The 21,965-nt window shown below is 37.7% G+C and overlaps 1 protein-coding gene across 12 annotated transcripts in view; it reads right to left on the bottom strand.

The window, feature by feature from the left end:
- The window catches only part of COBL (cordon-bleu WH2 repeat protein), a 212,933-nt gene that overhangs the window by 22,356 nt on the left and 168,612 nt on the right, over positions 1-21,965 (bottom strand). For all 12 annotated transcript variants that reach the window (XM_054058712.1, XM_054058708.1, XM_054058703.1 and 9 more), the window contains one exon: positions 3,901-4,213. In XM_054058712.1, the coding sequence (XP_053914687.1) occupies positions 3,901-4,213 (313 nt within the window). The remainder of the gene's footprint in view (positions 1-3,900; positions 4,214-21,965) is intronic.

The raw sequence follows: 21,965 nt of genomic DNA, 5'->3' as shown, positions 1-21,965 counted from the left end.
CATGTGTATTTGGATTAAGATTGCTTGAATAAGGATCACAAAACAAAACAAAACAGAAAGTACACTTGCAAGTGCTCTGATGTACTGGAAAACAAAACCGTGGAAGAAAGACTCCAGCTTGGAAACTGTGGAATCTGGGGGCCTTCTTTTAGAAACCTCTCTTTCTGCATTTTGGGAACTGAATAAGATTTGAGCTGTGTTGTGGTTGTCATTTCTGTGTGTCTAAAGACTATGGCCATACTGTTATGCTGCTATGTGCAGACAAACACATTGCACGTTGAAAACTGTACCCTTAAAAGCTTACAACCTTCCTTGACTTCCACAACAGATGAGGTACAGATCCTGCTGTGATATTCTAATGCTATCAGGCATTTCAGCTACACAGAGATCATCCAGTAAACAATTCCAGAAACTCTAAGAAAAATTAATTTATAACTAAACATACAACTAACCAAAGTAAGCAACATGGCAAAAGTCTCTTGATCTCTTGTAGCACACGCTGATCCTCTGGACCAAACTTAGGTAAGAATTGTGGTCTTGATTCTGTTATTCACTGCAGTTCTTCACAGGATCACTTGGACTTTCTTCATACTCCTTTACACTCCAAATATAATTTGCTTCCACTTTAAGGGTACTTTTCACAGCCCACATAATACAAAAATATTTTAGAATACACCATAGTAAATTTCTAGGAATTAGTTATTTCACTGGGTGAAAGGCCCCAGTTTTTGCCAGCTTTACAATTTAAAGTGACAAGTTAAATATTTCCATTATTCTTTTAAATAATTATTAAACTTTTTTTTTCCAAAGCCTTGGCCAAATTCGTCAGTAAATAAAATTTCTGGCTTCAGTGGAGCTCAGACTCAAGAAGGACTCTGATTCACTGCTGCTAAGCAACGTGTTCTCCCAATTTCTTTGTTCTTATCTTTTTAGAAGTGAGTTAGGTCTTGGTACATGGACTAGAAGAAGATAGAAAGGAATGAATAAACTCCATGTAAAATTTTTGTTTAAGTTTTGTAGCTTATGAAACATATTTAAAACTCTCTATAACTTGGTATCAATTATTCACATGAACTGCACTTTCACTCATCTGGGAATTTAGGAGGCTGGTTTGGTCTTGAAAGTAGCCCGTTCATCACAAGAATTACACACAGCGTCAGAGCTCCTGACAGATTTTTTTTAGTCGGCTGGTAACTGTTCCAACAGTGAAAATTGAAACTGATGTTCTCCAAATTTGGCTGTACTCAAAGTCATACTCAGAATTCATTTACATCCCACTAAAATAGGAATTTCATACAAATAGGTTTAAAATCTCTGTATTTTCCCCCTCCTCTCTCTGCTTAAGAAGTATCTTTTGAAAACTTAGCAAGTTGACCTCAAAAGGATTTCGACGAGCACAATTTTCAATGCTGGTTTGTTTACAAACTTAGGTCAGGTAGGAGTGGGACTGGATTTACCTTCAGATATGACTGGCACATTCAGAGCATAACATTTTAAAAGATATTACTATCAGCATTGCTGCTGTGGCAGTCTAAGTGGTTGCTAAGATAAGATTAAAATAAATCACAGATGTTAAGTTTCTGCTATACCCTAAGGTTGATCTGAAGCAATTTTGGTGTCCCAGAGCCTAAAAAATAAATAGAATTTATTAAAAATAACCACACTCCTCAAACAACAGTAACTGTCTCTTATTTCAGTCCAAACCCAGTCTTCTTAAATTATGGACACATTACATAAATACAGAGTATTTAGCATGATAAAATCACAATGTAGATTAAATTGGAAGCCTAGGCCAACCTCTAGCTCCAATTTCAGAGCCAGACCAGGCTGCCCAAGGTTTTGCCTGGCTGAGTCCTGAGAACCTCCAGGCATGAAGGTTATATTCAATTTTTATTTCTCTTACAGCAGCTGGTGATGGTTGCGTCTTGTCCTTTCACTGCGTATCCCTGAAAAGCCTCACACCTCCTTTTATCTAGGGGAACACGGCAACCAGGTTCCTCCTTATCTACCTTGCTTTTGTAAGGTCAACAACAGAGTTGCCTCCTCTCTTCTTCATACTTCGTGTACTCCAGCACTGTAGCCCTATCAGTGGTCTCCTTTGGACCCTCTTCAGTTCGCCAGTCTCTCTCTTGAACTGGAGGCCTAAGACTGGATATGGTGCTACAGCACTGGTCTCCCAGCAGCTGAGGAGGCGGAGTAATCACCTCCCTGACTGCGATGGGCAGTGCACCAAACTATCCTTCCAGCTTCCACTCACGTGACTCAGCAAGGTTCCTGAGCAGCAGTCCTGCTGGCCAGCTTATGAAACGTATCTTCTATGTGCACTCCTGCCAATTATTAAAAATGCACAGCAAAAGTAAATCTCAACACAATGTACAGAATATATATCACTGGTTGAAATGAAAGATGGAGAGAATATTGACTTCCGAGAGAGAGCAGGTCGCTTAATGACCTGTGGTCAATCTTTTATTTGGCTAAAAAACACAAAAAGTCCAAAATATTTTTCATTAGCATTGTTCTCACAGTGCTTTGCTTTGATGTCTTTGCTCAATATTCTGGCAATTTCTTCCCCCTTCACTCAATATGCACATGTGTTTTCCTAACCCATTTGGATTTTGCACTTTGAGGAAAGTTGGGATTGACTAGTTAACTTACAAGGCCCAATCTAAGGCTACTGAAATTAATGGGTTGCTTTTTTGATTCAGGTCTGGAATGTTAATTACAGTTACTGTAGTGGCCTGTCTAATCCTACAGAGGCTGCATCAAGACCTAAAGAACTGCAAAAGGACAAATCATGATAAAAATGTATTGTTGAGCAAGTACCTAATTGAGGCTTGGTCTTGTCCCTGTTGATAATGATGGATGAAGAAAAGCCCTGAGATCATTCCAGTAGCTTAAATAGTGATTTTGGCCTAATTTATCCCTAATTTATCGCTCGCTGCATGATCCAAGATGAAGTTTTCCCTCAGAAATGTGTGGAAGGAAATAACTAGGTCATGATACATGCTCTTATGAAGGGGCTACAGATTAGCAGCTGAATGGAGAGAGACCAGAAAGCACAGACTTTGTGTCAACTGAGAATTCAGAGGAATTTTTGGCCCCTGTCCCATGACTCTGCAGCATCACACAGAGCGGATCCCTGTCAGTATTACCAGGCCACCCTCCTTGCTGGAGGCACAGTTTCCCATTTGGCCAGTTTGTATTTGCAAAGTTCTATAAATTTTAGGTTCCTTTTGCAGCCCTGCCACCAACTGTGTGAGTTTTGGCAAACAGTGTCAGAGTCACTTGTGCTTGAAGGCAGTTTCTAGTTAAATTCCAGGTTCTCGTATTTTTTTTTGCAGAAACTGCAGAAAAATGTTTGTTTATGGAAAAAAAAGAAAAAAAAAAGGAAATAGGCCTGACCACCCTCCCCCAAGGCACAACACTAGTGGAGGTTAGCATTAGGTTAACATAAACCATCGAATACAATCCTTTTCCACTTGGCTTTTGGTGCCTTGTATTTTTCCACTTTATGAATTTTCCATTTTATGACCTGCATGTCATTTTTCTAGATCAATACATAGTAACATTTTCAGCACTTCATATGCTATCAGAAATACCAAATTAACCAAACCGTAATAAAATTATTTCAGACTTCTTGGAGAAATCAACTCTGGAGGGCAGCGGTCTTTTGCAAGAAATGTAACTACAAGTTCAAACAGAAAAGTGACCTTTGCCTGTCGCTACAAGCATGTCACTGGAGGGGATTTGGCAGTAAGCTTTTCACTGGGAGGAGTTACTTGGCATTAGTAGTGGTTCATGAAAGAGCAGAAGAAAGTAGAATCTGGTTGTCTTAAATGATTCCCTAGAATGAGACCAAGCAAGATATTTTCCAAGAGCTCGTTGCAAACAAATTTTTACCTCCGTGGAGAACTTTCAGATCCCACGCTATTGCAGCAGGTGTTCTTTAGAGACCACGTCTCTGTGCCATGCATCACATCTGCTTCAGCTGAGTCCATGTAGCCATTGGCCAGCTTGATGTCTCTCAACTTCATACTGTCATTTTGTGAATCCAAAGATACAATGTCAGATGGGGAGCTCACAACACCTGAGTCTTCTGTGGTGTCCTCAGATGCAAAACAGCTGCTTTCTGATGCCGTTTCTTCCACCTCTGATAGCTCCAGAACCGTGTCATCCACTACATAAACATTATCATGTGCAGGCAGCAGGCTCTCTAAATGAAATATAGCAAGGAAAGTTAGCTGAAAGTCAGCAGTACATAAATCAAACACAGAGTGCTACTCCTTTGTAATTGGAAAAAACCCACATGAAATACATTAGAAATAGTAGGATGGAGCGAAATATTCATATACAGGATAAAGACGATTCAAAAAGTGACAAAACATTTGTCCTTCTCTGCTTTTAGAAAGGTGGTTTGCTACATCTATCCTATGGAGTTTGGCTTTTATAACCTTCATCACAAATCAGTTTTCTTACTTGTATGAAGAAACAACTCTCTAGGGATATTTTCTTGAGAATTAGACCAAAGTTTAAATTATATGGTGCAAGAAATCACTCCTGTTACTGCTTCTGACAACATAATCTCATTACTTCTCAGTTTATTTTACTACCTTTCAATTTCCTATGTTGTAAGTGGGAGAATAATAGTCTCTTTTCCAAAGCATATAAAATCCACTAATAAGTGTACAACAAAGTGACTGCCATGCTTAAAGGAGAACCTTTTGCAACATTTAGTCTTTTTTAAAGGAGATCAAGAGATGTACTTTGCATGTTTAACTCTACAAAAAGTTGCAAATTTTGAGACAAGATTAGACACTACGACTTTTTGCACTCTGTTTTAGTTTGGTTCCTAGGAGCTTCCTGGGGTTTCATTTGTTTTGGGTTCTTTTTTTTTCAGGTGAAAATAAATTTTGTTATTTCCCTTAAGAAATGCACAACTCTAGGCTCCACCCTGCAATTATGCCATTAAAGGGGAACACCAAAGAAGTCAATAATTTCAATGACTGAATTGTTGAGTGACTAAAGACAGAAGCAAGCCCACAATTCTTTTGATCAAAAGAAATCAATAAAGACTAATGTAAATGTTTCATTTGGAATTATAAGTATGCCCCATTCTCTTCCTCAACCTCAGTAAGCTAGAGGAAGATTAAGCAATAGTTTATGGTCTGATCCAGCAGACACTTGAGGTGGATGTCAATTATATGAAAAGTCTCAGGTCTACAAGCATGACTAAGACAAAACATACACTTCATTCTTTTTTGGGGTCAGAATCTACAACTTTTTGAAGCATACATGAAGCTACAGCTCACTAAAAATGTATGTTACATATACAGAAGTATTTCCTTTAAGTCAGAGAACTGAAAACAACTGTCAAAAATGTTACAGAAATAATTTTGTAAGAGTGCAGCTTAGTAGCGAATCTTTGAGGAAAACTAAAATAAAAATCAAACCAACGTTCTCCTTGAATAAGGTTACAAGATACCATTAAGTACCAAAATTGATTACTGACAGCAGAAGCAATAAAAATTCAGAGGATTATAAATCATGATTAAAGTTGTAGGTGCTGTCAAGCATTGATATTAATGACGGAAGATGATCCGAAGACTCTATTGCTACTCTGGAAATAATGTTACTTGATTTCTTTGACCTTATTTTCTATAACATTAGCTCTACGTTCCAGATTCAATCCAAGAGATCGTTCAATCTGAAAAAGGCAATTACAGGAACTAAGTATGTGTCACTGAATGCATTAGAGTATGCTCATGACAGAACTACAGTTAGGAAAACACCAATATCAAGAAGAAATACAAATAAATTCACATTAAACACAAAAAAATAAACCCCCACAAAAGAGACAGTAAACAAACAGATAAGAGAATATGGACTGCTTGGCCTTCAAACAAACAAAAAACCCAGTACCAACCCACCACCAAAGCATTAGTAAAAACTATGTATATGTTAAAACCAGAACAAAGTAGGAGAGCAAAGATGTAATGTAAAGAGTGGAAGTTACAACTATGACAAACATTGGAAGATTTTGAAGTAATGCACAATGCAGTATACACCTTGAAGCAAAGAGATTTCTATAAAACACCGGCCCTTTCTATTGTCACCAGGATGCAGTAAATGACCTCCACCCTACAGCTGGCACAGCAATTTGTTAGAAAGTACCTACTTCCAGCTCCTGACACAAGGATGGCAGGCTTTTAATTCCTAGCTGTCTCATTTCCTCCTCCTCCTCTTCTTGTCTGCCTGCAACTATTTCCTGCGTCTTTCTGCTCAGAGATTTAGATCCTTTTGGCCACATAGCCTTACCTGCTTACTCTAGTAAAAACACTTGAGTCTCTGTCTGATGTGATTCAGCAAGCTGCTCTATGGCAGGATCTCCATCTCCCAGCCCATTCTTCCCATATGTTTACAAATAAAATGAAAAAATAATTATCTTATTATCAGGGTCCACATGCAAATCGATCCATATCCGTTATGCCTGGATCTCAGCAGCTGAATCACCAAATCCAGTCTAAGAACCTTCTCATTCAACAGTATTTTTATCCTGAAGCATGGAACTACAGAAAGAAGTCTTTCTATTCAATGATTGAACTCCCTGTGCTCAAGCAAAACCAAAATGTCGCTCTTTTTTCAAGCATACCAGTTTATTAAAGTGTTTCCCTATTTTTTTATCTTCACCAGGAAGATCCATTAACTTTTAACACAGTTAACACATGGCACTGAACAGAATTGCTGACTGAGGCAAACTGTTTTGATTGCCACTACTACTTGTCTGAACATGAGAGCACACACATAAAACATGATTGCTAAGGTTCTCTGTCATGTTAACAACCTTGTTTCAGCTAAAAGCAGCACTAGAACAGCCCTGTTTTGAAGTTGAGCCATCCTTGGATGGATTAAGTAAGAATCTATTCTTCCTTCCATGTGCTTGATTAAGTCTCCACTAGTGCAAACTGAAGATGGATGCGCATTATTAGGTAATAATACATGACACGAAAAAAGCCTACCTCAACTTTACTGAGTGGTCTTCACTCCAGGAGTCAGAACATACCTTTTAAAACTTCCTAATTCTACACAGAGAAATGGGTAAGGCACTGTAGTAGATGTGATTCTGCTTTGTGATTTTTGCATATTTTTTCTAAGACAGAATGCATACGCAGAAAACCACCACATACTAAAGCACAGTATGATCATAATGATGGCAGCTACTGAGGTTATTTTTGGTCAAATAAAGAAAAAACCTCAACATTTGTTTTTCTCTTCTCTGTCAGAACACTAAGAAGTTTTCAGTATGGGCTCTGGTCTTTAAGACCTCATATAGACACATCCAGGTTAAGACACACAAATAACAGCTGCCACAGACAATGTACTACTGAAACACTGCTGTACCTCAGAAGACTGTCTGTGTTTCCAAATATATAACAAGCCAAGACCTGTTTTTCAGTAATATGTGACTCCATCCACTGGCTTCAGGTGGGATGTGATACTGAAAAGGGTATTGAACTTGGCCCATGGTCTCCAAGTCATACTGAAATCTCTGTGGTACATCTCACCCACAAGTGAAATTGAAGAGTGTCCCTCAGTGCCTTGCATTGGCACTTTTCTGTGTCCTGCTCCAGGCTGCAGACTGTGCAAACCTAAAGTCAGCGCCACACCAGAGATGTTCCCTGCATAGCGGCAGCGGCGCTGTTCCTGCACAATTAGGTCAACCACAAGTTACAAAGGCTTCCTTGGTCAGAGAGTGGGTACTGGGACATCTGTTTGCAAGAATGTTCCACATGATCATCAAGAGGGAAAGAGGAGAGTAGCTCATCAGTGAAGAATGCGAGTTTCTTGTTTAACACAAAGCGATCTTGTCACTTTTATCTCAATAGGCTGTAAGTAATTAGGAAAACACTGAACTCCAAGTTTAGAGGAGTGATATCTGCACTCACGCAGTTTGATATCACAAATATGTACACATTACTCACACACAATGCCAGTGATGGGGAGACAGATAATGATGAGGAGATAGATAAACCTCACCTGGTTTAAATGCTAATCGGCACTTTCAGAAATGAAGATTTAATACAATAGGTGAAGACTACCATGGGTAAAATACTCACTTGCGTTACTGCTCTGAAAATAACCATGAATGATAGTAGAATCAGATGTAAGTGTTCAAAAGATGCCTTTCCTACAGAGACTTAGAAACTATCAGTCACCGAAGTTCAAGCCACCACTCCCTCTAAGACCAATGGGCACAGGGCATAAATCTTGTCTGACTGTAACTGTGTGCAAAGTGCTGCAACCTTCTGGTTTTAAAGCACTACTGGTGGTTTACTTGCACATTCAATGACAGTATATCCAAAAACATTTTTAAAGAGGTAACAGTTCATTTAGCACCTACATGTGAATAATCTGTACTTCACAATTGTTTTAGAGATGCTGAGTACCTCTAATTCCTCTGAGTTCTTGCTAAGAGGTTGGTAACTATTTTCCAGTTTCTTTCATCACTTGTTCCACTGCCAAAGAACTTTCTTTTCATGAACTAAAATTGCTCTGCTATAGTTCAAATGGTCTATTACAATGAAGTTGCAAAAAGTATTTCGAACTTCATTACGTTACAGAATATTAATTCTTACAACGATCCTCAAATTACGACATGATTGTTTCACTGGCAGTACTTAAAACTTCTAGCAAGAGAAACACTGCTCTAATTATTTGTACTGCCAGTGAAAAGTTAGATGATCACAAAAGACCAGAATTAAAAAAATGTACAGTTTTTCATACAACTTGGAAGAAGGCTGGTGGAAGAAATGGAAGGACATTTATTATGGCAATGATTAACAGCGATTATGAAAATGGACAACACAGGATTAGATAAGAGTTATCACATAGGTACAATGTGTTCTGGTTACAATTCAGTTATTTCGCTCATCAATCAAATACTTGTATGTAGAAATAGGGGTTAAAAACCATTCAGTGGGCAGTTAAAACATAAGACAGAATGGACAAACTTTTATTTATCACGATTAAGACTGTTTTAATCCAATATGCTTCTTAGCATATTGCAGCCTACCTGCATGCTTTTTTTTTTTAATTAAAAGAAACAAATAGAAAATAAATGACCAGTGCTATACATTAACATAACAGCATGGGGGGAGAGGGGGAACAGATCAAACTCTGAGGCACTCCTCTCCCACTTCCTGTAACTGCCTTGCAGAAACTAAAGGTGAGGTCAGGAAATGCAAAGGTAAGGAAGCACGTTCTATAGCCTCCAGCCCTCCCCCAAAATGAGGATGCAGAGCAGCTTAATGTTGGCTCAACTGATTTAGATTGTAGAGTGATGGAATAATTTTCATTTGGAAAGAACCTCTGGAAAGCAAGCTCCTCAAAGCAAGGCTAACTTGCAGCTTAGATGATGTTGCTCTGGACACTGAGCAGCTAAGTTCTGAAAAACTTCACGCATGGAGACTCCACAGCCTCTCCAGGGAATCACAAATAATTCCCTGGACAGTGTTCAATGCTTCTCCCATAAAAAACATTTTTAATGCTAAACTTAAAATTTTCTAGCTGCAATTTGTCACTGTTGCAGTGTTAATCCTTCTGCAATGAATCTCAGAAAAGAGTCTGTCTCAATCTTCCTTTTACTTCAGATGCAAGACAGCATTGAAATTCTCCTCACCCTTCCCTTCTGCAGGCTGAACAAGCCCTGTTGCCTTAGCACCTTCACACACATCTTCGATGCCTTCTGCCAGACTCTGCTGCCTCTGCTCTGGTTTGTCATTACCTTGTTCCACAGAATTCAAAACTGAACCCACTTTTGGACAATGGACACAGATGTGGCTTCATGGCAGCCAAGTAAAGGGGAGTAATCGTTTCCCTTGATCTGCTGGCTATGCTCTTGCTAGTGCAACCCAGTCTGTGGTTAGTGCTTCATCACTGTAAAGGCACGTTGCTGACTCACGCACTGCTGCATGTGACTCCCAGTTCTCACATAATGAGATATTTTCGGTTTCCTTCCTAGTCTTACGCCTCACGCTCATGTTTTCCAGCAGGTTCGTTAATTGCAGTCCTTCTTAACTGCACAAAACCTGCCAACAGAAGTAAATCTATTCCTTTACACACCAGCCAATAACAAAAATCATAAGACTCACAAAGGACATGCCTTAACTGACATATCGTTAGAAAGCTACATATGGAGTATCATTAAACACACCTTGTGAATGTTCAATATTTCCACAGTCGATCCCAAACTAATCACAGGTAACTTAGCACCCAGACCTACTCTCCTCTGGTTGAAAAAAATGCAATCTGGACTGATTTAACCTGCCTTACCAATTTGAGGTAGTTAAGCACTCCCCTTGAGGTTAAACTTGTCTGCTGTTAGTTGATATCAGAACACAAAGGTATTGTTAACTTTTACAAAAGCTTTTTTGGCAATGATGTTTCCTACACCAAGGGCAATACAAGATAGGATCAAGCCAGGGAGTGGGAATTGAAGAGTATCTCAGTTTCTCCATTGTTTTTTTCCATGTATAAGCAACTGTGAAGATCTGTGCACTAATGTTTGATTTTCCTTTCAAATCTATGCTGAAAATTATTGTGAAGTCTCTCTCTCAAAACAACATTAGGTAAGACAGTCTGCTAGCTCTTCAAGGACTCAGAGGAAACTACCACTTCAAGTAAATGTCAGCTACCCTCTCCCATTTCAGACCTTTATTTTGACCACCTGCGAAACAAGGAAACAAAAAAAAATTGAACTAATGCAATACAGATTTCCAGACAGTGAAAAATTAACATATTGGACTGTATTATCCCCATTTCTTTCCCACAATCCTTTCTTCAATGACTAAAAAAAACCTCTCTGACCGCTGCAAAGCCCATTTGACCTAGAATGCTGCTGCTATTGCTAAACTGCTTTTCGTATTCACGTATTTGGCACCCTCTTGAACCAACTAGTTCTTTGCTTTTGTAAAGCCCTGTTTTGAGGCTCTGACAAGTCTACACCATAGCCAGTAACCAGCTTTCCTCATTCGAAGGGGCCAGATGTTGCAGAAGTGACATGAAGTACGAAATACTCCTTGAAAGGAAAAAGACTGTGTGTAAAATGATATCCTTTCTTGATTAATCGGAGAACATTGCCACTCGGCTTGGAGAAGGACAGATTTTAAAAAATTAGTAGTAGTGTGAATTGTACATTTCCTTTTAAACACAATAAAGTATGATGGGGAGACTTTCACATCAGTTCCTGGTGTTCACTATCCAAAACTAACAGCAAGCAAGAATGACTCACAAGGTGCTCTCTTGGCACTAACTGGTTCTGTACTTCGGTACTGAGGAGAGGACCAGTGTGCCTAACCCGTGCAGTTCCAAAAGGCTAAGAACAAGAAGGCAGAGTAGGTTAGAGGAGTAAGATAACAGAGAAATATATTGAAGAGCATATAACAGATAGCTTCAGACTTGCATTTCATAAATCACCATGTGTAACACTGCTAAAATGCTGTGATCAATAATGGGGCTCTTTGGAGGCCTTTGTGGGAAAGGAAAATCTAGATCTAAAACCAGAGACTGCCCAATACAATGAGTCTGGCAAAGAAATAAACTACTCTCCCCATTTTGCTGGGAATTATTAGTCTTAAGAGATAGATTCTGGCAATCCACATCCTTTACAGAGGTGGTGGGCTTCCATGCAAGTACACTGCAGAATCTAAACAAATGGACTGTGAAGGTGATTTTCATGAGACACCTTACAGAACATACTCTATAAAATTGCCCGAAAAGCATATGTGGTGTAACGATTAAAATCAGAATTGATTAGTGCACCTATGCAATAAACCAATGTTTTACTAGGTGATTTTAAGACCACAAAAAAAGATCACTTGCTCAACTTTCCTTTTAAACTTTACCATCTTTTCCCCTCACATATTCTGTTCTATCAATTCATTCTCTTCCTTACTTTGTCTGTTAACAATTCCACAAAATCTCTACTACAGTTCCATATTTCTAGTATAATCCAGAGGAGGAAAACAGAAAACGCTTTTGCATTGTAATTATACTTTGTTTTCCCAGAAACTAGTTGCCAGCAAACTCTGCAAAGAGACTAAAACCCCAACCCTAAACCACAGACACATACATACGCACATAACACACAACTTGTAGAATTTAAGAGCTCTTTCCGTAGTAGAGAGATACACCATTCCACTCACAGTAGTGTATTTATTTCTGATTAAAACTGATTTAAAAGTTAGGAAGTGTGGAAAAGAATTAGGTTGATCTGTAGTAAGGTTTCTATCACTGAAGTCATTAGATATTATACAAATAAAAATAAAATATTTTGGAAAGTTGCTTTCAGTTTACGGGGACAAAGTGTACTTTCAGTACCTTCCAAACAAAGCAAACTTACCAGGAAGTAATGGCAACAAATACTGGGTTTGCTCAATACCAAAAGCTAAGAGTGAATTCCAGAAAGGAGTCTTTAGATCTGTGATGTCACTCTTCAGTTCCCCCATCAGTGCTTCTGTCATTTTCCCATACATCACCTTCCATCTTTATATAGAATAGTATCTATAGCACAATCTGAAGTCAGACAGAGCCCCGAGAAAATTGAATGTTTCATGCACAAACCACCTGTCTAACTTACAATTAGGATAGCACAAAATAACTTTATTTAATTGGCCCAAACATACTTCAGCCAAACCACCAATAATGTAAATACCTTCACAGGAGATTTTCAGCAGCTAGCTCCAAATATAGGTATGAAAACATTTCATAGAATTCTGTGCTATAAAGACAGGAAGTTCTAGTCTGACCTCTTTAGAGGTACATAAAGCAACTCCTCTTGGACCTCCTGATCAACAGAATACCTGCTTTCCTCTCCAAAGTTCAAAGAACAACAGGCTTTTAAATATACTTTGACTGGTGGTTTACTTTGGCAATTAAATTTCTAGAAATATTTTAACCTAGAAAAGCATGCTTCTTTTCTGAGTTATTATTCAAACTTGATTACCCTGCGGTCATATTTCTCATAGCTGTTAAGACATCCTGCGATGTCAATCAACACATCAACCCAGAGAGATACTGCTTAGAGTACCTGAACACGTCTCATCACCAAGACATTTTGCATTCTGAAACTGCCAAGTGAAGAAAGAATTATTCTTGCAGAGAACAAAATTTAGGACCAGAGTATCTGTCAAGATCTTGTGCCATACCCTCCACAGGGGCACTGTATCATTTTCAAAAGACAGCTCCTAGGCAGTCTGAAGACCAGACTCCTGCGCTGGGATGAGGGCAAATCAAGGGCAGAGAGGCCAGGACAGTGGAATCCAAGCACACTCACCACCTGAAACACTCAGTCACCCTCGGACTATGCTAGCAGCAAAGAGCCACAGACATGCTGCAGAAGCCCATCAAAGCAATTCGTTGCATGGAAGGATGGCAAGAGATGAACTTCTTTGCCGGTTACACAGACACAGCCAAGAAATCACTGCATGGGGCAATAGTCAAATGCAGGATATCATGAACTCCACTTCTGGCTCTAGCCATGAGGTTATATTTTTCAGTAGTGCACACTGAAGCTCTGCCTCAGAGCCTAGTAAGGAGGGGAATACTGGGCAGGTGGAGAACAAAGTACCCACAGAAGAGCTCTGCTGTCATGCCCCTACTCCTCTTTGACAGCAGATGGACTAGATCGGATCATTTCAGGCATAAGGAGAGATGAGAGTACTTAAGTCAGAGCTGAATTTGGCCTGCTCCTTCATATTCCTCCTGTGAAGTCAATTATCTCATCAGTTGCCCTTTGCCCTGGGGCTCTTTCACTACTAACCTGAAATACCAGGAGGAAGAAATGCAAATATGCAAGAATGGTAACTGGATGTTATGCTCTGTGCTGATTTGCAGATAGTAAAATGGTAATGGCAGTATCATTTCTGGTACTACAGAGGACAGTGGCCTGATGCAAGAAATAGGTCATCATCTGAACAGTCACCTGGAAAAAAACTATCCCTTTCATATTTTGCACTGTTAATATCAGATCCCTTTCCACTCCAGTAGTTGGGTTTTACCTCCGACATCAATGGGAGCAGGATTGGACTGCTCACTGATTAAAATGCAAAGCTGCAGATATCTCCTGCATGGGATGAATCCCCACAGGGAAAATTTATCTGCATTTTTATTCATATGAAGCATTTTAAAACTTTCATTTACACAGTTCATTCAATAATAACGTGCATAGTGTATAATGGGGTACCTGATAAAGCATGCTTAAGTGCTTTGCTGGAGCATGGCCCTTTCTAGAATTTGAAGGTTCACTATGATCATAACCTCAGAACAGACAAGCTAGTTTGGGGAATTTTTCACCTGAGTTAATGGGCTTAATTAGGATCAGCAAAAAAAGGTCATTTTTCCTATGGGAAATTTGAAAATGTCTTTAAGTTTCTTTTTATCCTCAGTTCCTACAGAAATTAGGTTGAAAAGGTCACACTGTTGTCCGTCTATGAAACCCTCCAGTAATTTTTATATCAGCTGCCAACTTCTCCTGAATTAGCCAGGAAGGATAACAATCTAAAGTCCAGTTTCAAAAGTTTCATAAAGAGGTAGAAGGACAGAGCAAGGAGACTTCCCTCATATACATGCTAACACAAAAGCTTATTCTCTACCAGCGGTACCTGGGGGAAGGATGCTATGAATAATAGCAAATCTTCAACACGGAGTGTGCTGGGGTTTAGATACCAGAGAACTGAGCCATTAATGCAGAAGTCCAAACAAAATACTTAAGGAATTACTTAATGAGGTCTGGGGCTGGGGAAGAAGAAAATAAGAAAAAACAACAAAGGAAAAATTCCTAAATCCTAACATCCTTTTCAATCATTTTCATTTTGGTTTTGAAAAGCTTTAAGGTGAAGCTTTCAGGATTTTCTTCTCCATCTATTTTTTCCCTTTTTTATTCATTATTATCCATTATTATGTCCTTTCTTTCCCCTTATTTCTAACTAAAAAAGGAATATTAAAAGAAAAGGCATCTCCTCTTTTAGACTCAAAAAAACCAATTTTTTTTTTCCAAAAACCACCACACAAGGATTGCATTTGGAAAAAAAATTAGCCAGTGTGATTGGCTACTATTCCACTTTATACAGTACAGTTTGTACAGTAATGCCTAAACATTACCTTCATTCTCCCAACTGCTTATAATTTCAGCACAATATTATAGAACTGTTTTTCCACTTTGGATTGAGACCCCCTATCAGACCAGTAGAGAATCAAGCTGCTGGTTTGTTACTACACTTCACGTTACAGCATGTAAGTTCAAAAACTTCTCTCACCACTGCTTTCAGTCTGCTCATTTTCTCACAGGCACTAATTTAACTCAGTGGAAAAACCGCAAGGAGTTTCCCTGTGCAAGGATTTTTTGTGTAAAAAAAATGCAATTGATACATTGCGAAAGCCTTGTATTATGAAAAGTGGCATGTATTTAATGCACCGTGAAAGTGAAGAAAAGCCTTTTTAGTACAATCTGTGTCCTTTATAAGAGCAGACTGAAGACAAGTGATTTTAATTGAGGAACATCTGAATTCCATTGATTAGCTTGATGAATACAGCACAGGAAAGCTGCCAGGTACAGAGGAAGCTGGGCATGTCCACAAGGGAGTGGAGCAAACAAGCAAATTACAGTCTACGCATGCCTTTTTTTTAACCAAATGTTTTCATTTGGAAGCTTGGAGACTTAAACCTCTAAGATTCTTTAACTGATGGGTCAGTTAATCAGCATATTGTTCTCATTTTCTGAATACAAGCAAAGAAGGGTTTTAAAAGCTAAAAAAAATCAAATTATAAATAATCAATGAAATGTTCACATACATTGTGTTTTACTGAAACAAGATTACTTCTGGGGAAAAAGTACCCCAAACTTTGTCCTTTTTTTTGGGAAAAAGCAGAAAGTACCTGGGAAAAAGAATTATGTCAACCCTAAGCATGGATTTAACGTGTCTGAAAACTGGTAGTACCCAAAAAGAATTTCAGAATAAAAACAAAACACCATTACCTGCAACAGTCCCCCTTCTAGCAACACCAGGCAGTGATACAGGCTGGCCTTTCTACAGTCCTTAGCAGTCCACTGTGAGGCTTTCTGTATAGTAAATCAAGTAAATCCAAAATGCTCCATCTCTTACGAGTAAAAGCCAAGTAAATTTCTGAATTTAAAGCCACTCGATGAGTAGTTCTTACAGTCTTTAAAATTCTTCATAATTCTTATAACTTATGAATTATAAGAATTCTTACAGTCAATTCTTAAGTGTTACACCTATAGACATACCTTATCAACACAGCCAATGCATGCTATCACTTAGTTAAAAAAAAATGTTGACAATATTTCTCTACTAATTTTCATGGTTTTACAAACTGGAAAAATATTTTTCCCTTTAGTTTTTAACCTCTTGTCAAGTGAAAAAAATGGGGAAAGAAATAATCATGGGAGAGGAAAGAAGAAAAGTGCTAACCTACATGTTTTAAAAATCAGATATCAATAATAATTTTCATGAGATGCTTGAAGTTAAAAAGCTAATTGATTTCTTCATTTGCTTTAACAGGTAGAGAGTCCCCTACTGGTCCTCTGACTGTTTACCATATATTTGGCAACTTTAGTTTCACCTCTTAATCACAATAGTCTTAAAAGACAACAAAACATTTGGCTGTCATAATCCTTGTTTCTCATTCTTTCCTTGGCCTTCTTTTGTTTCAGGTCTTTGTCCTCCATTACACCCCACCTTTGTTTATGCTACAGGAGGTTGGAAAATAATTCTTTTATCCATTCCAGGAACCAATTATGGAATCCACAAAAGGAGCTGCCAAAAGAAACTCCACTCTCAGCCTTTTGCTCTCTCAGGCCCTAAAACCCAGAAGTCAATGTGCATGGTCAGAATTCTCTCTTCTTCTTAGAAGAAAGCAGGCAGGCATTTTAGTCACTGTTTACTGACTTCGAAAGGGAATAGGAAAAGCTGAGTATGAGCATCTCCAAGGACAGACAAGCACTTTGTTGTGCGCATTATCACCTACCTGGGACAGAGAATACAGAAATCTTCAACAGTTTGCTTTCTGTAGCTCTCTGTACATCACCTGCAACTGAATCAGTAGGATCTTGCGCTACAAATTTCAATACTATTTCAAATGCCAACCTTACATTTTGATATGGCCCAGACATCATGTGTAAATCAAGCATAACTTCAAATTCGTATACGGGATTAAAGTTCTCATATACACACTCACACTGCATGCGTGTATTTGTCTGGATGTAGACATTTTGTCTTGTTACTGACAAAGTCTGTCTATCTACTTGTATAGCTGTGACGATTTCTTCATATTCCTCTGCCTGAGTGTAACTGAGTATGTTTAAGATGCCACTCAGTTATAAAAGGGATGGCTCACAGAGTTAAACTGCTCTTATTTTGACTAAGGAGGAGGAAAACAGGGAATTAGGTTTCACTTAGAATAAACATTCACAGCTTATCCACAGGCATGGAGCTAGGTTGCAAGGGAATGAGAAATGTCTTTGCATTTAGCCAGGATGGGAAATGTGAAGCTACGGTTTATTCCACACTTTATGAAATAGGTAAATAACCACTTAAAAACTTCAATATCAGGAAATGGGACTCGAAAGACTATTTGAGTCCAGTCTCGATGTAAGCAGAAAATATTTCGTTATAATGAAAGGAATATTGCTTCCTTACAGTAGGACTGTCTTCTGGCTTAAAGACTGCAAAATTGCAGGTATTATTTCCAATACCATGACAGGCAACAGAGTAAACATTTAAACAAATACCAAATACCCCCTTTTCACCCAGAACTGTGTCTCCTTCTTCAGAACTTTCTCAAAGCATGAGAAAATGAAGCAGATCTGGTCACCCAAATTCACAATTTTCTCATTAGTAGTGAACAGGAAAAAAAATATCTTTCATGTTCAAGGAATGTTCAAGGGATACAAAGGACTCAATAACTGATACCTATTTGGTATGCTATAAACTTCTGAAATAGTTCATTCTTGCTGCTGGGCTTGATTCTTTCAGCAGTCATTTACCAGCTGAGGTCAGAGCATCACAGAAGCATTTGCAATAAAAGAGAATAAAAGCAGCAGATACTTCCATTAAAAAAGTACAGGATCCCCTTCCCCCTTCTCTACCTCAGCAAAAATCAGCAGAGTTTATTATGTGTAAGCTCTTCTAGACCTTCTGATCCAGAGGAAGGTGTCCCTGCCTATGTCAGGGAGGTTGGAACCAGATGATCTTCAAGGTTCCTTCTGACCCAAACTATTCTATGGTTCTATAAATGAAGTATTAATTATGCTACTTTTTATTCTGTCAACAATGAATTTTATGGGAGTGGACTTCTCTAGCCATGCAAGTGCTACACAGCAGCCTATTTACATACTAAACATGAGATATCTGAGTAAGAAGTCTGTAAACAGTGACAACAAGTTTGTCTCACTGTCCTTGAGGGGGTAGTTCATAGTTTTGCAATGACATTAGAAAACAACATGGCTGTAATTTTGGAGGGATGCAGTGAGTTACATTTTGTCTTCTAAAATAACATGTATTTTAGTATGGAAAGTTAAATGGTGCCTACTGCATGTACTAAATATATATTGAGAGTCATGGCAGTGACTGGAAGCCAAGTTCAGATGACAGAACTGCTGTCTTACATACACACACACTCACAGAGCTAAACTCTCACAAAGACGCCCTCTTACACTGAGATACGACAATAAAGAGGTCTTAAAGCAGTACTCACCATCCAACAACAAGTATACAAGAACCATGATCACATAGTTTACAAACGCAGAATATGGGAACAGATGATAGGCATATGATAGATTGCATGACCATATATTTAATAAATAAATACATCATAGGCCTTTGCAATTCATCATACAATTTGGACTTGATGATTTATCTACCAATTACTCTCCCTTGGCACATATTTGCGCACTCTACATGCCACAGACAGCTTTAAATAGTTGCAGTTAAAATTGAACAAAAAGAGAAATATTTCCTTTTCCACTTATATTTACAATATTCTCTCTCTATTTTACCTACCCAGAATAAGTTTCAGTTCTGAACCAGTGTCACATTTCTGAAAGATATAAATGGAATGACTTCAAAGTTTAGTATTCTACAGTATCCTATAGTATTCCCTGTAACTGGAAAAGAAAAAAATCTAGCTGCTAAGTGAGAAAGAAAAAATTAATTCAACCTTCAAAGATCTCAATACTAAGGTAAAAAAAGAAAGTATTATGTGTAGAGAAAATATCTAAAGGCGCTGGAGAGTCTATGAATCTTTGAATTTAGTCTCTGAATGACTGAATTGCTGGGAATGAAGCAATTTGTCTGTGAAAGAGTATGGATACTAAAACAATCTGCTCATGCTTTTAAAATGCTAAAACTCAATCTGACAAACATTTCTAGCAGAACAGGTCTTTCTATATTGCCACTAAACCTAACCTGCTTCTGCACACTTTTTCTTAAGCACATACTTCAGCCATATGCACTAATTTCTACACCTTGGACACAGCTGCCATAAATACACAGGCAATATCTATGCAATATAACAGCCAAACCAACATGCCACCAACTTTTGCAAGAATGTCCAGAGTAAAAACCTGAGCTTAAATCTGGAAGATGCCATCACAGTGGCGTCGCCTACAAATATGATTTTATCTCCACTTTCTTATTTGAAATAAAAATGAAATTTTAAAAAAAATATAGAAAAAATATCTATTTTTCTTTTTATTTGCTGAACAAAACAATTCATTAAACTAGGTTTAATTTTACAGAAGTCTCAAAGAACTGAAAAACTTTTATAAATGTGGTATCTATTAGCATAAAACTCACCTTCGGCATGATTCTTATCTCTGTGACAACATTGGCTCCCTCTGGTGGTCGATTTAAAAAAAGATTTACATGGCTATCCAGTAAAAACTGTGTACCAAGAAGTTTATTCTGTTTCTAACTCACTGGACTTCGTAGGGGTTGAGTACGTTCATCAGGTATCAGAATGGGTTTAACTGTAAATCACACATCTGTCCTTATTTCCTAGAGCACTGAATGTCACTGGCATTGGAGCTGTAATGCTGGAATTTTTTTTTGATTTATAAGCTATCTTTGCATTTACTTTTCCTCCTGAAAGGGCTTGATAATATTTTCCAATTTTGGGAAGATTCTTTTGTTTATTTGTTTTTTTTACCCCAGTATTTGAGCACTGCTGTTTGGTGGCACAGATAAATTCTGAATACATAAAACAACTAACTCTGTAAGAACATTTTGATGAAAAATGGTAGTACAGTAGTGAATTTGTTATCAACTTCTCCATGTCATTCTCATTACACATTTGATGTCTCCATGTTAAAATAAAAAAAGTAAAACCAAGCCAATGTCCTTTGATACCACTACTAACTTAAGACTCCATCAAACTGATCTAAACTGACATTTCTTCTTCTCATTTAAAATGACAGAAAAACTCATTCTCTTCCAGAAGCCAAATCGAGGTGACGTTAGAAATCCTGTGTCAAAGCCTGGAATAAGCAGGGATTCTTCAACTGTATCTCAGTGCTATGCTACTGCTTGTGAACCAAACTTGCATCAAGTTCACGTTCCCATAAACACACACACTATTAATGAATTAACAATTGTGAAACAGAGTATCTATGCAATTCTACTGAATAGATTTGGATTTAATGAGTGTCATTTAAAGTTCTTTCCCACAATGTGCATAGTAATGCGAGGTTTTAAACATGCTAATTCTACAGTATAAGCATAATTTCTTATAATTAGGATGATTTCTTGCACAGATGCAGCAATTCTTTCTTTTTTTTTTTTTTTTTAAAGTTCTGTTTAATACTGTATACATACCTGGCACTTATGAAATTGTAAGAAAAAGAGGATACAAGCCAGCAGAAGCAAAGATATTTTTTTTTTTCCAAATTCAGAAAGGCAGAGCTGGTTAGCTTAAACTGGTTACTAAAATATTTTATGTAGAAATTTCACAGAAAATGTTAATTCCCACAAACACTTTTAGAGGAAAATCTCGCATTTTAATACAAACAAAGAGTAAACTAATGATAAGTAATGAACTTCTTGAGTTTGAGCCACCTAGAGCTTTTAAGAGTTTGAGCAGACCATCTGAAAAGAGACAGTTTTTCACAGTAAATTTGTCAGCTCATATAACTGAGAGGGGTCTTCCAAAGTGGTGAATGATTTTCATTGAAAATGAAATTTTGTTGAAAACTCAAGTCTCCTGTAAGCTAAATGGTGTTAAAACAAAGAACTGCTTTTACAATACAGTGTACTTCTACATCTTATTCAATAGATAGAATAATAGAAAAAACTTTGAAAAAAGAAAATACAAAACTTTGAAAATATAAAAAACTTTGTTTCATCACTTTATTATTACATTTTTATACTAGTCTGAACTCCATGGGGCATGTAACTCTGTGGAGTTACAAACAGGATGTAAATAGAGTAATGAGAATGGGTAAATTAGGTTCCTAATCTTCACATTGTGAACACCTACTAGTTGGTTGTTTTTTTTTCAAAAGAAGACTCACAATTAAACCATTGTCCTGTCTTAAGAAGCTATTACAAAGCACCTGGCAGTGCAGAGAGTTCAATTCTACTCTATTTTTATTAGAAGACCCTTAGGGTACTGAGTGTACTTTCTGAAACATCGCTTAAACCTTATTAACTACATGTCATATTTGTATTAAAAACCGTCAAACCCCTTTTTAGTCATGTTTCACATTATCTGTAGGATTGCTTTCCTTTCTTATTCTCCATTTTGCCTACCTGGAAAGGATTCCAAGATGAACATGATTATTTGCCTGAGGGTAAAACAATATTTTTTCATCATTTAAATTAGTTATGTATTGCAACTCACTCATTTAAATAACATAAATGTCTTAAATCACGGTACATGTGAGGTCAGAATATTTC

Source organism: Cuculus canorus, chromosome 2, assembly GCF_017976375.1.
Source record: "Cuculus canorus isolate bCucCan1 chromosome 2, bCucCan1.pri, whole genome shotgun sequence".
Classification (NCBI taxonomy): Eukaryota; Metazoa; Chordata; class Aves; order Cuculiformes; family Cuculidae; genus Cuculus; species Cuculus canorus.
Note: the sequence above shows the minus strand (reverse complement) of the source record. Positions and strands in the feature narration are given on the sequence as shown.